The sequence below is a fragment of the Elephantulus edwardii genome, unplaced genomic scaffold, assembly GCF_000299155.1.
Source record: "Elephantulus edwardii isolate Elephantulus edwardi_28Jun2011 unplaced genomic scaffold, EleEdw1.0 scaffold00273, whole genome shotgun sequence".
Lineage (NCBI taxonomy): Eukaryota > Metazoa > Chordata > Mammalia > Macroscelidea > Macroscelididae > Elephantulus > Elephantulus edwardii.
Window position 1 is genome coordinate 3149685 of NW_006400023.1, and position 13360 is coordinate 3163044.

At 37.6% G+C, this 13360-nt stretch overlaps 1 protein-coding gene across 1 annotated transcript in view; it reads left to right on the plus strand.

Moving 5' to 3' along the window:
- Window positions 1-13360, plus strand: part of ARNT (aryl hydrocarbon receptor nuclear translocator) — a 66585-nt gene that overhangs the window by 53012 nt on the left and 213 nt on the right. Inside the window, 9 exon segments of the mRNA XM_006900123.1 lie at window positions 909-983; window positions 2387-2538; window positions 8695-8805; window positions 8938-9010; window positions 9165-9288; window positions 9444-9549; window positions 9910-10057; window positions 12012-12174; window positions 12585-12751. Of these exon segments, the coding sequence (XP_006900185.1) occupies window positions 909-983; window positions 2387-2538; window positions 8695-8805; window positions 8938-9010; window positions 9165-9288; window positions 9444-9549; window positions 9910-10057; window positions 12012-12174; window positions 12585-12751 (1119 nt within the window).

Here is a 13360-nt window from a genome sequence, read left to right on the forward strand (position 1 = left end):
GCTGTGCTGTTGAAGAAGAGTACTTAATAGCCCATGAACTGCCAAAAGAACAGAGTTGTCTTGGAAAAATTGCAGCCAGAGTGTTCCTTAGAGGCAAGGATGACGAATTTTTTTCTCACATAATTTGGGCATGTTAAGAGAGGCTAATTCTTTGAAAGGGATATTTTGCTTGGAAAAATAAAGGGTTGCCTAAGATGGGAAGATCCTTAACCAGATGGATTGACAATAGGGAGTGCAGGTTTGGCTCATGTGTTAGAGGTGATGAAGATGGCACAAAATTGATCTGTTGTGCATAATGTCACTATGAGTCTTACTTGACTCAGTGGCACCTAACAGCAGTTCAGTGTGAGTATAATTATGTTAGAATACTATTGAACAATGAAAAGGAACTATGTATGCATGCATTCATATATTCAGTGAAGAAATACAAAACGACAGTATTTCATTCATTTATACTAAATTTCCAGAAAAGACAAAACTAAAGAGGCAAGAAACAAATCAGTGGTTGGTTGGGCTTATGTATAAACGGAATCAACGCTAGATAGATGTGGAGAAATTTTGGTCTAAAGAATTCTGGTAGATTGTACTAATGTACTGTAAACAGCTGCGTAGTTTTATAAGAAATCATCAAATTATGCACTAGAAAATGATGAGTTGTTTATGTAAAATATACCTCAAAATTGTAAATAAATAGTTAAAATATATGTGTAAGGGTCCGGTAAAACAAAATACTGACTTGCAGCTTAGCATATTCCGTCTTCATTTCTTTTTTTTTTTTTAGCTCCACATTTAGTTAGTATCTCTACAGCAGCAGCAGGAAGAATAAAATCCAGGCCCTCAACTGAAAGACCAGGCTGGTAGATGTTCTTAACACTTTAGTATCTTTCTCTTCTTTCTCCTTCACCTAGGAGCTCTTAGGAAAGAATATTGTGGAATTCTGTCATCCAGAAGATCAACAGCTTCTAAGAGACAGCTTCCAGCAGGTAACTTTTCCCTGGTTTGGATCAAAATAAGTATTTTTGTCTATTATTTTCATTCCACAAATATTTACAGACTACTGGTTAAATAAATACATGACAGGAACTGTAATTTTATATTCTTTAGTAGTTAACATCTATTTTTAAGAAACCAGTACTTTAAAACAATAGATGATGTCCATGCTATTTATTTACATTTTGTTTTGGAATCATCTTAAGGAGTTGTACAGTGGTTAAGCTACCAACCACAAAGTCAGCAGTATTAACCCACAGGCTACTCTACAGGGAGAAGATGTGGCATTCCACTTCCATAAAAAAACACACCAAAAAACCCTCAGAAACTGTATGAGGCAGTTCTGCTCTGTCCTCATATGATCTGTCCTGACTCATAGGGTTGCTGTGAGTCCTAATTGACTCCATAGCAGTGACAATTAAGATGCTTCTCACTATTTCACATCCAGCTAACATATCCAAAGTACTTGTCTTAAGATATTTGACAAAACGAGAGCTAGGAAAATTCATGTTAGGGAGTTCTTTGTAGATACTAAAAGTTGACTCTTAATTGTAATCTACTCTTTTAATTGTGATTTTCAGGCCTTAGCTCTCCTGAGTACATCTGGTCAATTTAGTTTTAAGTTAGTCTTGGCTTTAGTAGCAGTAACTCTTAGTTTATATGAGATAAATACTTTCCCTCTTTGAACCCCAGTAGTGTCCTTACTGATACAGGGTACAAAAATAGTATTTAGTTTATAGGGTTGTTGGAAAGATTAAATAAAATAATACATATAAAGCATGTAGCCCAGTGGTTTGATACATAGTAATTTTAAAGTAAATACCAGTTGTTGATATTATTTTTTTGTTAGGGAGGGTGATTAAAAAAATTACTCTAAAAATAAATTACAGATCTGTTGTTCCTCGGGTCACTATAAGTCATAGTCAACTGTACTTAGCAACAACAAAATTATTTTCTTAAAAGTAAAATAAACCTAAAATGAACTTAAATTTTATTTAATGACACCTCAGTTTTTATATTGAGAAAACAAGAATTCTCTGGTTCTAGGGAGAAGTGTAGGATTGAATATCCACATGAAAACCATATTTGGGATCATTGAATGTATAGATTTCTAAGTACAGACTTACAAAGCTACCTGAGCATATCCTTAAGGCATTTCCAAGCAAAGTGGGGAGACAGTTTTCTCTCTCTTGGAAATAATAATTAATCTTATTTGGCTTTTTCTGGAGTGGTCAGGACTTCTCCTTACTTAGTTTACGTTCCTCATGTTGTTCTGTTAGTAATTTTGAAAGAGGCTGGTCCTTTAAGGACAGTAATAATTCTTACTGTTGTAGAAGTGGGTTTTTTTTTTATTAATTTGCTGTGCATTTCACTGATGGCATGAAAAATTTTTCAGGTGGTGAAGTTAAAAGGCCAGGTGCTGTCTGTCATGTTCCGGTTCCGATCTAAGAACCGAGAATGGCTCTGGATGAGAACAAGCTCCTTTACTTTCCAGAACCCTTACTCAGATGAAATTGAGTACATCATATGTACCAACACCAGTGTGAAGTATGTACCATGAAGGCCTTTTCTAGTGTTGGGATTTCTCATGGGCCAAATCTGCTTAGTCTTCAAGCTGTCTACTTTTCTTTCACCTTTTCAATATTAAACTCCACCAGGTTCAAGTTCTTCATCCTCTTCTTACAGGATTTAGAGAGTTGATCCAGATTGAGTAAGGTTTTTAACAAATAATTTTTGAAACTAAGCTCTGAGATCTGAAGGGCTTATATTTCCGTTTTATCACACTTTTTAGAAAGAGTTTTATTCTTTTTTACTGTTTACTTTTTTAAAAATCCCATGTGATTTACAGCCTTGGAAAACCCAGTGACGAGTCTGGAGTCAGGTGTGACTCTAAAGCAGTGAGTTTGAGTTTGATTCTGGAAGGATTTTTTCCTAGAACAAGGATCTGCCAACTTTTTCCTGTAAAGGAATGAAAGTAAATGTTTTATGCTTTTTGGGCCATATGTGCTCTATTACAACTGCCCAACTTTGCTGTTATAACACAGAAATAGTCATAAGAAATTGAAATGAATGGACAAGGCTGTGTTCCAATAAACTTTAATTTTAGAAAAACCATACGTTAAGACCCAGAATTGACTGACTGCAGGTACGTAGGTTTTAAAATACATCACAGTCTTTTATTAGTTTCTGTTTCTCTTTCTTGATTCTATTCTATTTGAGTTTTTTCCTCAGCTCCTTTTTTTATACAGCTTTCTTAGGGTACATATGATTGATCCACTTAAAGTTCAGTGCAGCCATTGGCACTATGTAATTTGACAACATCTTCTTCTCTCCCTATTAAAAGGAATCTTGAACTTACTGACATTTAATCCCCAGTCTCTTTTTCTCCACCCTATACTACCACTAATCTATTCTGTTCTATTAATTTGATTAATTTAGACATTTCACATAAAAGGAATCATACATTAAATAGTCATTTTGTGACTGGTCTCTTTAATTTAAGGATTATATTATACCAGTATTTCACTTCTTTTAATTACTGAGTACTATTCCATTGTTTATATATACTGTATATATTTTGCTTATCCATTCATTAGTTGATTGAAAATTTAGGTTTTGTCCATTTTTTGGCTCTTGGGGAGTAATGCTACTATGAATATTCATGTACAAGTTTTTGTGCAGATACATTATGCTGACAATGTTTAAACTCCTGTGGGGTCACCAAATCCCTTACCAAAGCAGTTGCACCATTTTGCCTTTTCTACTAGCAGTGAATGAGAGTTCCAGCTTCTTTGTGTACCTGCCTGTGCTTGCTGCTGTCAGTCCTTTTGATATTCTGTCTTCCTTATGCATCTAAGTTGTCAGCTCATTTTGCCATTTTAATCTACTGTAGAATTGGCTTTGGAACCTAGCTCCTGAAATCACATTATGAATGCTCAGCATGCATGAATAATACCTAGTGACAACACTGAGTCATTAATCTCTAATTTAACTTTTAGAACTTGTAGAGTTTAATTCTCTGTTAGCTAACAGTATAAAATAGTGGGTTGAATTAGAACATTTAACTTAGGATTCAAATGTATGGTCATGGTTATTGAAGTTGTTTATGGCCTTTTCTTTTTGCATTTATGTATTATACAGAGTTGGGATATGTTTATAGTTTAAACTAAAAAAAGTTGTATTTTTAAATTGTGATTTTAGTGAAAATTTACAAAGCAGATTGACTTTTCATTCATTTATGTATATTCTTAAAAAAATAACATTCATTTCAGTATCGACCATGATATAGTACTCTTTGGGCAAATGCTGCTTTTTGGACCATGTATGGTTGGTTATTCTAAGGAGAAAGGGCTTCCCTGGTGGTATTGATTACTTTATAGATCTGTCTTGTTTGGCTGACAGTTTAGTTAGGGTAGGGGGTTGTAGTCAGAGTGAGTTGTTCCAGATTCAAAAGGTAACTAAGGACCATAGTCTCTGGGGTTCTACCAGCCTCTATTGAATTATATAGATTTTGAAATGTAAAAGAGCTCAAGTTTCTGAAAAAAAGACTTTCTTCAGTTTGTTGGGGGCTTTTTTAGTTATTTTTATTTTATTTTATTAATTTTAGTGAACATTTACAGAGATTTTGAATTTCCATTCATTCATTGTTGCACTTTCTTCCCTGCCCACCCCTCCACCCCCCAGTTCGCTCATCTCTTTGAAAAGTAAAAGAAAAATCCTTTCATTGGTATACAATCCCCCCGTACCCACTGAGTACACTCCACTATACAACCTTAATTCTGGATTCTTGTGATAACCATAATACCCTATCATATATTGCTTTTAAATTATTCTCTCCCTCTGTTTCAATGCAGTATACATAATTTATCCAGTTTTTCTCAGTCTTACCCCAACCCTGATGCCAGTCCCATTCTATAAGTGGCACCATGCAGTATTTGTCCTTTTGTGACTGAGATATTTCACTCAGCATAATGTCCTCCAGGGTCACCCATTTTGAGTAATATTGCATGAGTTCCTTGTTTTTCAATGCAGCATAGTATTCCATTGTGTGAATATACCACAGCTTCTCTATCCATTTGTTTATTGATGGGCACTTGGGTTGTTTTCAACTCCTTGCTATTGTGACAAAGCCACGGTAAACATGGGTGTGCATATATCTGCTTGGATGTCAGTTATGGTCTCTTTAGGGTATATTCCCAGTAGGGGAATTGCTCGGTCAGATGGTATCTATATTTCCACCTTTTTGAGAAAGCGCCACACCATTTTTCATCGTGGTTGCACCAAGTTTGTTGGGTTTTTTTAAAGAAGTGCAGCAATGAATGAATGGAAATCCAAAATCTCTATAAATGCTCATTAAAATTGTTTTGAAAAAATAAATAAATATTCTAGTGCTTGGTTGCTTTTATAAAATTGTCATGCAAGTCTCTCCCTATCTTAACCAACATTTTAGTGGCAAGATGCCCTCTGTGAATTTATATCAGAAGTATGGTCTCCCTTGCTTGTTGATACCACTATTTTTCTTCAGCTAACAAAATCAATAGCTTGCCTATGCATTTTAAGGAGTAAAAGCTATTGTGCAGAATCTTTTTCTATAGCCAAGTAGAATCATTCATCATATTGAAGATTTATTTCTTCCAAAATGAAAAGAGGTCAAGTCTTTAAATTCTGTGTCTCATTCAGGCAACAGAGTTAGCAATATTTACCTTAAAGCTCAGTTTGACTTACCAATTCAAGGAGAAGTGCCTCTATCCATGACAGAGTAGATACTCTCCTTATTTTGATGGGAAAAGAGTGCAGTAGTGGAGACAGATGTCAAAGAACTTCCAAATGGCCTTTGTCCCTTATCCTTCTGCACATGCTGCTACAGCACATACCACAGCTTGGCATCAATAATTTCTTCTCAAATTTTCTTACTATTTACTTGATTCTTAGAGATAACTATCATAATATTAATATCTCACATGCTTTGAGCATGTTGCTGGGAGTGGGGCTATTCCTCGGAAGGGGCATCATGCTGGGATTGGTGGAGGGTTGGCATACAAGAGGACCGCCCTCTGACCAGGTGGATGGACACAGTGACTGCTGCAGCCAGTTCACTGTGTCAGGAAGTATCAGAACGGCACAGAATAAATAGGACCAGGTTCATATCTGTTGTTCATAGGGCCGCTGTGAGTCTTACTTGACTCCGTAGCACCTAACAATAAATCATTATTAGATAACCAAACTCATCAATGTTAAGAAATGGTGGGATCAGTTAAAATGCACTTTCTGATCAACCATTTATTAAGAATGAGATCTTGGTACTTGTGTTATTATTCATGTTTGAGCAGACCTCTGATAAAAATTTTGACAGTTCTCAAGAGTGTGCTTCTCCTCATATCTGCCCCAAGTCTGAGTTAGCTAGCCTTCAAGTGGACTAATTCAAATAAGGAAATGGAAGACTAGGGTAAGGGTTTATTTCATTTCTGGGATAAGAAAACAGTTTCAGATCATGAAAACAGGACTTGTTCTTAGGAAATGTACATTTTGAGGCTTTATCACAGTAGTCTATTGAACTTTTGAATGTGGATCAAAAAGAACATAAATGGAAGAAATCTGTCAGTCCTTTTCTTTTCACTTAATGACCTTTGGGAAGATTGGAGAATGAAAAAGAAAATATCAGTTAAATCACACATCTTGAGCCCAAAAATTGCCTTTGTCTAGGTGTTCGATAATGTGTTTTAAGGATCACAGTGCTTGCTCTTTCCCCTCCTCTTTTTATTATGATTTTAGTGTTATTTGTCTTTACTAGAAGGCTTCAAACCTGGCTTTGACCAATGAAAAGAAACAATAACAGACATGAATATTTACAATTTGGTAATTTCATCATAGTATTCAGAATGAGATCATTATTGATCGCAGCCCTGGAGTAGGAATTCAAGGTTTTGAAGTGTAAGATTGGATTATTGGCAGGACTGTGGAGAGCCATACATATTCAGAGCTATGTGGTCAGTTGCCATCTGAGCAGGCGAAAAGGGATGCCTGCTTTAATACTAAATAAATGTTCTCGCATTTTGAAAGAATTGAACCAGCCTTTACTTGAAACAAATTGTGTATCACAGTCACCTTCACTTGCTTACATATGTATCTTCAAAATCATAAAAGACTTTGAGCCTTTTCTTGTACTAAAATAGGGCTTAATAATGACAGCCACATGAAGGGGTCTGTGTGGTACTGCACATGGTGTTTATAAGTCTCACAATTGTGGGAGATCCAGAGCTGAGCTTCTGTAGTGTGGACATTATATCAGACAACAGACAGTTCTGATGGTGACAACCTGGGTGATGTTGGAGGATGGAGGTCTAGATTTCTTGGAGAATGCTGAGACTGGGTCGGGAGAATATGGAGATTTGCTCAGGAGAGTAACTACACACCAATCCGAGTGAATCAGGTACAAGTGTGCCCACGTGCTGCATACCTGAACACTCTAGATGGCAGTATGTGTGTCTGTGCTAGAGGGGCTGGAGACAGAGAAGATCCCTTTCTCATCGCCATGAATGAACTTAACGTTTGAAAAATCCTCATCTTTGGCTGCTACCTGCCAGGCTTCTAGAGTTAAGACTGAGGAGTGGATTGAGCACATTCTCACTGGTTGAGCCAGAGCCATTGTCTTCCTCTTGTCTTAGACTCAAGTTTTCTCTCTTCCATTCTTTTTGTTGCTGCAAATAATTAAGTTAACCTTTCAGCCCTTCTCCCCTCCAGACAAACCCCATAAGCACTTGTTCTGGCTGACCTACATATTCTGAGACAAAGGAACAAGTCTTGTTCATAATCTAGAGACTATGTGTACATACAGTTTTTGTCTTCAGTTAGATTATAGTTTAACATGGAAAAAAAAAATCTATAAAAATACTACCAAGGAGCTCTGGTGTCCCAAGCAGTTAAACACTCAGCTGGTAACAAACTTTGGCAGTTAGAACCTTTCAGGTTACTCCATGAAAGTTACTCCTGTAAAACCTGTGGCTGACAAAACCCTGTAGGTTGGTTCTTTTCTGTTGTATAGGTCATTATGAGTTGAAAACAACTCAACAAAATCCAACAACAATAAGAATAACAAGTAGTCAAAGATTGAGCCATGTTAATTATGCCTGTGTGTAATTATTGTGTACTCATAGCCTATAAAGTCACATGTAATACCTATCTAGAATTATATTTATGGAGCAAATAAAGTTACTATGTATAGTGGCTTAGAATTTATTGGAAGAACTTTGTATCATTCATCATCAGTAGTTGGCATGTGTTCTTAGCCTCTTTTATCCCCAGTTAATGCGTATTTGTAAATTTATATCAACAGTTGATTAATTCCCCCCCCAGAGTTTTCCTGTTCCAGTCCCTATGTGTCTTTCTCTTTTCCTCTGCTTTTTTCCCTATTAACTCCTCTTCATTGCATGTGTGTGTGCACATGTACTCGCACATATACACACAGATACCAGCAGTGTATTAATTACCTAAAACCAGGGAGAACCCAATCAGGATGAACGCTTGGCTTTAACAGTTTGTCCACTGAATGAATTACTTGCTGAACCTGAGGTCATAGGTGACCTGTAGAATTTTAATGGGCAATTTATTAGTGATTACCTACAGATGACTTTATAGAGTTTTATGTACCACCAGGGTTAGATTGCTTTTTTTGCTGTTGTTTTATCTGCCCTCTCTTTTCCCCAGGAACTCTAGCCAGGAACCACGGCCTACACTTTCCAGCACAATTCAAAGGCCACAAATAGGCCCCACAGCCAATTTACCCCTGGAGATGGGCTCAGGGCAGCTGGCTCCCAGGTGAGAAATTATAAAAGAATCATTTATTGGATAGTCACTAGCCCAGGGAACAGCCATTTGCTGTTTTTATTTGCTTATTTGAATTTTTAGTATTTTTTCAGATTATCTTTCAAATCTTTTTGCCCATTTCAGGCAGCAACAACAGCAAACAGAGTTGGAAGTGGTCCCAGGAAGAGATGGATTGGCCAGCTACAATCATCCCCAGGTGTGTTTGTTTTCTTCCCCGAAGAGGACGGTGAGCATTTCCTTTAAAAATATCCCCTAGTACCCATTACGTGTATATGAATCTATGTGAATTTTAGGGTTTTGGATTATTCTGTCAAGTGCTTCATGGCTATTTTTATCATTGTGTCTCACAGGCCTCTGTTCAGCCTGTGACGGCCACAGGACCAGAACACAGCAAGACCCTTGAGAAGTCAGATGGACTGTTTGCTCAGGACAGAGATCCAAGGTTCTCAGAAATATACTCCAACATTAATTCAGGTATATATCTCCCTCTGTTCTCCCGTTTCTATTTAGATGACTTATTTGACCTATTTGCACTTAATCATAATACCTCATAGATAAATAAGAACTTGCTGGAACTAATAACTTCAGTCCCTTGACTAGTGCTCCCTCCAACTCCTTTTGATCCACAGATCAAAGTAAAGGCATTTCCTCCAGCACTGTCCCTGCCACCCAACAGCTGTTCTCCCAGAACAGCACATTCCCTCCTACGCCTCGGCAGCCAGCAGAGAATTTCAGGTGAGCCCCCTATGTGTGTGCTGCTTCACAGGGCTGTGAGAGGTCCAGTTGCTGAATCATGTTCTGTTCTTCATTCAGATAACACAGTGGAATTTGCAGGGCCTCAGATGAAGCAAACTACTTTTCTGTCTCTCTCTCTCCTTTTAGTTCTCTGTTCTTGTCCATGTTCTCAGTTCTATTCTGTATGTCCTGGTGTGTGACTGTCAGTCTTTCTTGTTTTTCCAAATTCAGTTATCAAACTTTTCTTAACTCCAGGGAGTCAGTGAGATTTAGGGATAGCACTAGATTATGCTTTGACTCTTAGTTCCTGTGATGAATGAAACCTTTTAATCCTTTATTTCATTATTTGTTCATTCCTAGGAATAGTGGTCTGGCCCCTCCTGTAACCATAGTCCAGCCATCCACTTCTGCAGGGCAGATGTTGGCCCAGATTTCCCGCCACTCTAACCCCACCCAGGGAGCAGTTCCAACTTGGACCCCTAGCACCCGCCCCAGCTTTTCTGCCCAGGTAAAGTGTCTCATTTGGCTGTCCTGTATATTGCCCTTTGCTTAGTTTTTTCCCCCTGTATGAATAAAATTGTTGTTATTAATTCCTTTTAATTTCCCATTCACTCCTGTCCTGTTTTCATCTTTATTAGAGCAAATTGATAATTAAAACTACGTATGGTCGAGTTGGAACTGATTCTTAGCTGACTCTAGCATGTTTACAGAGGCAATTGTAGATAATCCAAAAATAAAAACCATAGATAATCCAAAAATGATCTTAGGAGTCCATGCTTTTCACATATCCACTTTAGATCAGAATTACTCACACAGTACATTTTAAACAGGTTTGATTTTCAAGTCTACTCCTTAGAGTATATTCCAAGAAGTTTTCACTTTGTGGATACAAGAACAAAGGATACAGTTAAATACTAATTTACTTATGGTGATACCTGCTCACCTAAATATACAGTGAGAGATTCTTAAACATCTCTTAAGTCCTAGAGAGGTCTGGTGGCCTAGTAGCAAGAAGCTGTGTTGCAATCCCAAAAGCATGTGGTTTGAATCCACCAGATGTGTCGCTGGAGAAGGAGGGGCAATCTCCTCCTGTGCCTGTCGGATCTGATTCAGTGGTACACAACAAGGGGGAAGGGGTAAGACAAAAAAAAGAAAAGAAAAATCTATTAAGCCCAAAGCAAGTAATTTTTCAAATGTATTATTATTATTATTATAATGGCAACATTGCACAAGCAATATTTTAAATTAAAAAACCCAAAAGCAAATGTGCAGCAACGGGGGGAAAAATCACAGTGAAACACTTTTGATGCTTTAAGAAAAAGCCAAAAACGGCTCTAAAATAGTTACATATGAAGTATGATAAGAAAAAGAAAAAAATAGCAAAATAAGAACTAGAAACTATTCAGCAGGTAATATTCACCATAAGGACTCTGGTGGTGAAATTAAATTATTTTTTAAAAATCCCCTTCACTCCTAAGTATTTCTTACCATTATGTTGTTGTTAATTTCTTTTGAGTCGTTGGTGACTCATAGCGACCCTCTGAACGAAAGTCCTCGACACCTGTGTGACTTTCATCTTTTCTCCAGGTTCATAGGGTTTCCAAGAGGCAAGCTATTTATCCTGCTTCCAAGCTTGTTTTAACTGGGGAATGCTACCAAACACTGTCCACCATGGGTAACCATTATCACATTTGACACGTCAGTGTCACAGTGTTCAACTTCACAGTGACCACAAGTTACCTCTGTACAGCAAGTGGACACACCAGGGCTATACAACCTAGAAGAATGTTTCACCTAAAACAATTAAAGACAGGCCTTAGGGCTGCAGATTAGGGTGACCCACCTTTGGCTTGGTAACATCACTTTTGGTCCACTAGGCCAACTGGTCTCTCTCTATGTCGTTAAGTGCCATCAAGTCGTTGGTGACTCTTAGCAACCCTATGAAAGAAAGTCCTCGACAACTGTGTGACTTTCATCCTTTGTCCAGCTTCATAGGGTTTCTGGAAGCAAGCTGCCATTGTGAAAAGGTGAAAATGCTTAATTAATACAGATGTTAGGAACAAATTACGGCATTACAGAGTAAATAATAAAATGTAAAGTATTTCACTCATAGATAATAATCTGCCCTTGTTAATACTTCTAGATTTTTTTATAGATATAGTTTATAAAATACTTTCACTTAACAACAAAAAATACTTTTACTTAAATCTCATTTCATTCTTACCACATTAAGTGTGTGGTTTTTATTAAACCTATCTTTTGCTTCTGTACTTTATCACAGCTGCCAAAAAAATTAGTGTCAGAGAGATAGGAAGTTCATTAAAAGAATTATATAGTAGGTAGTAAGTCATGGACTTGGCTCCAAGTGATATACTGATTGGCAGAGGGATAGCAGGAACTCTGCTAGGAGTGGTATATGCAGTAATTCCATTTGTTGCTCCCTGTTCTTTTCTGTCCTTTAGCAAGTGACTTCCCAGGCTACAGCCAAGACTCGTTCTCCCCAGTTTGCTGTGGGCAACTTTCAAACTCCGTCCTCTTTCAGTCCCATGTCTCTCCCTGGTGCTTCTACTACATCACCTGGTGCTGCTGCCTACCCTAGTCTCACGAACCATGGGTCTGCCTTTGGTGAGTTCAGATGACAAGAGGGTAACAGGGAGATCACACCACTAAAAAAAGGATTTGGCAGTTAAAATTGTTTGCCTGTGTCTTGGGTGCATCAGCCTATTTGAGGGAAAATGCAAATGTCTTGTCTGGAAGGTAAAGGTCTGTTGGAAATTTCAAAGCTACCTATGTGAAAAGAACATATATCCACAAGCATGTTATTATAAATTTAATAAATGTGGATGAAATACAAATGGTCATTAGGCTCTTTGGAAAGACTGCCTACAGAAGAAAAATTCATTTGAGACTGAGTTTTGAAAAAGGATAGAAGGTAAAATTAATAGCTTTCATGTAGTTGTGTATGAGTTTCTTCTCTCCAGTGGAGTTAGTAAATTGAAGTTGTTTATTCTTATTCTTCCTTGTTGTATTTCTAGCTCCTGAGACTGGACAGACTGCAGGACAATTCCAGACAAGGACAGCAGAGGGTGTGAGTGTCTGGCCACAGTGGCAGGGCCAGCAGCCTCATCACCGTTCCAGTTCCAGTGAGCCACATGTTCAGCAGCCATCGGCACAGCAACCTGGCCAGCCTGAGGTCTTCCAGGTTAGGAAGAAAGAACTTCAGAAAGTCACAACCTGGGAGAGAAGGGGGCAGAGAGGAGAAACAGAATTAAGAATGCGCAGATTGATGTGTTTTGTTGATAGTAGACAGAAGGTAGACATGGAGTAATAAAGATCACTGATTGGAAATATGATAAACTTAGTGTGATACACAGCTTTCAGCCACACCAAACAAAACTAGTGATTTGAATCTAACACCATACAAAGGTAACAAAGCATGTTATTTTAGCCTATTCCCACATTGAGAGTAGCTCTGGATACAAAATAGGTAGGACCTATACAAGTCCTGAGGGACTGCTAGAGTAAATGCAGTAACATTAGGCAGGCAAAGAAAGCTAGTTTGAGGGACTGATAAAACAAAGGCAAAACAGTTGTTGATGGAAAACAAAACAGGATAAAATATTATTCATCATAAAAAAAAGATTATTCATCATAAATTTACAGGAAATTATATTAAATGTGGGAAGCAAAATTCTTTCTCTTATTCAAAATACTGCACACTGAAAAAGGAAGCACGTCAGGAATGTGGGAGGAAGACAGAAGCTAGGACAAAGGTGCCGTCTAAAGGAGTTCGGTAGTGGAAAGAAGAGCT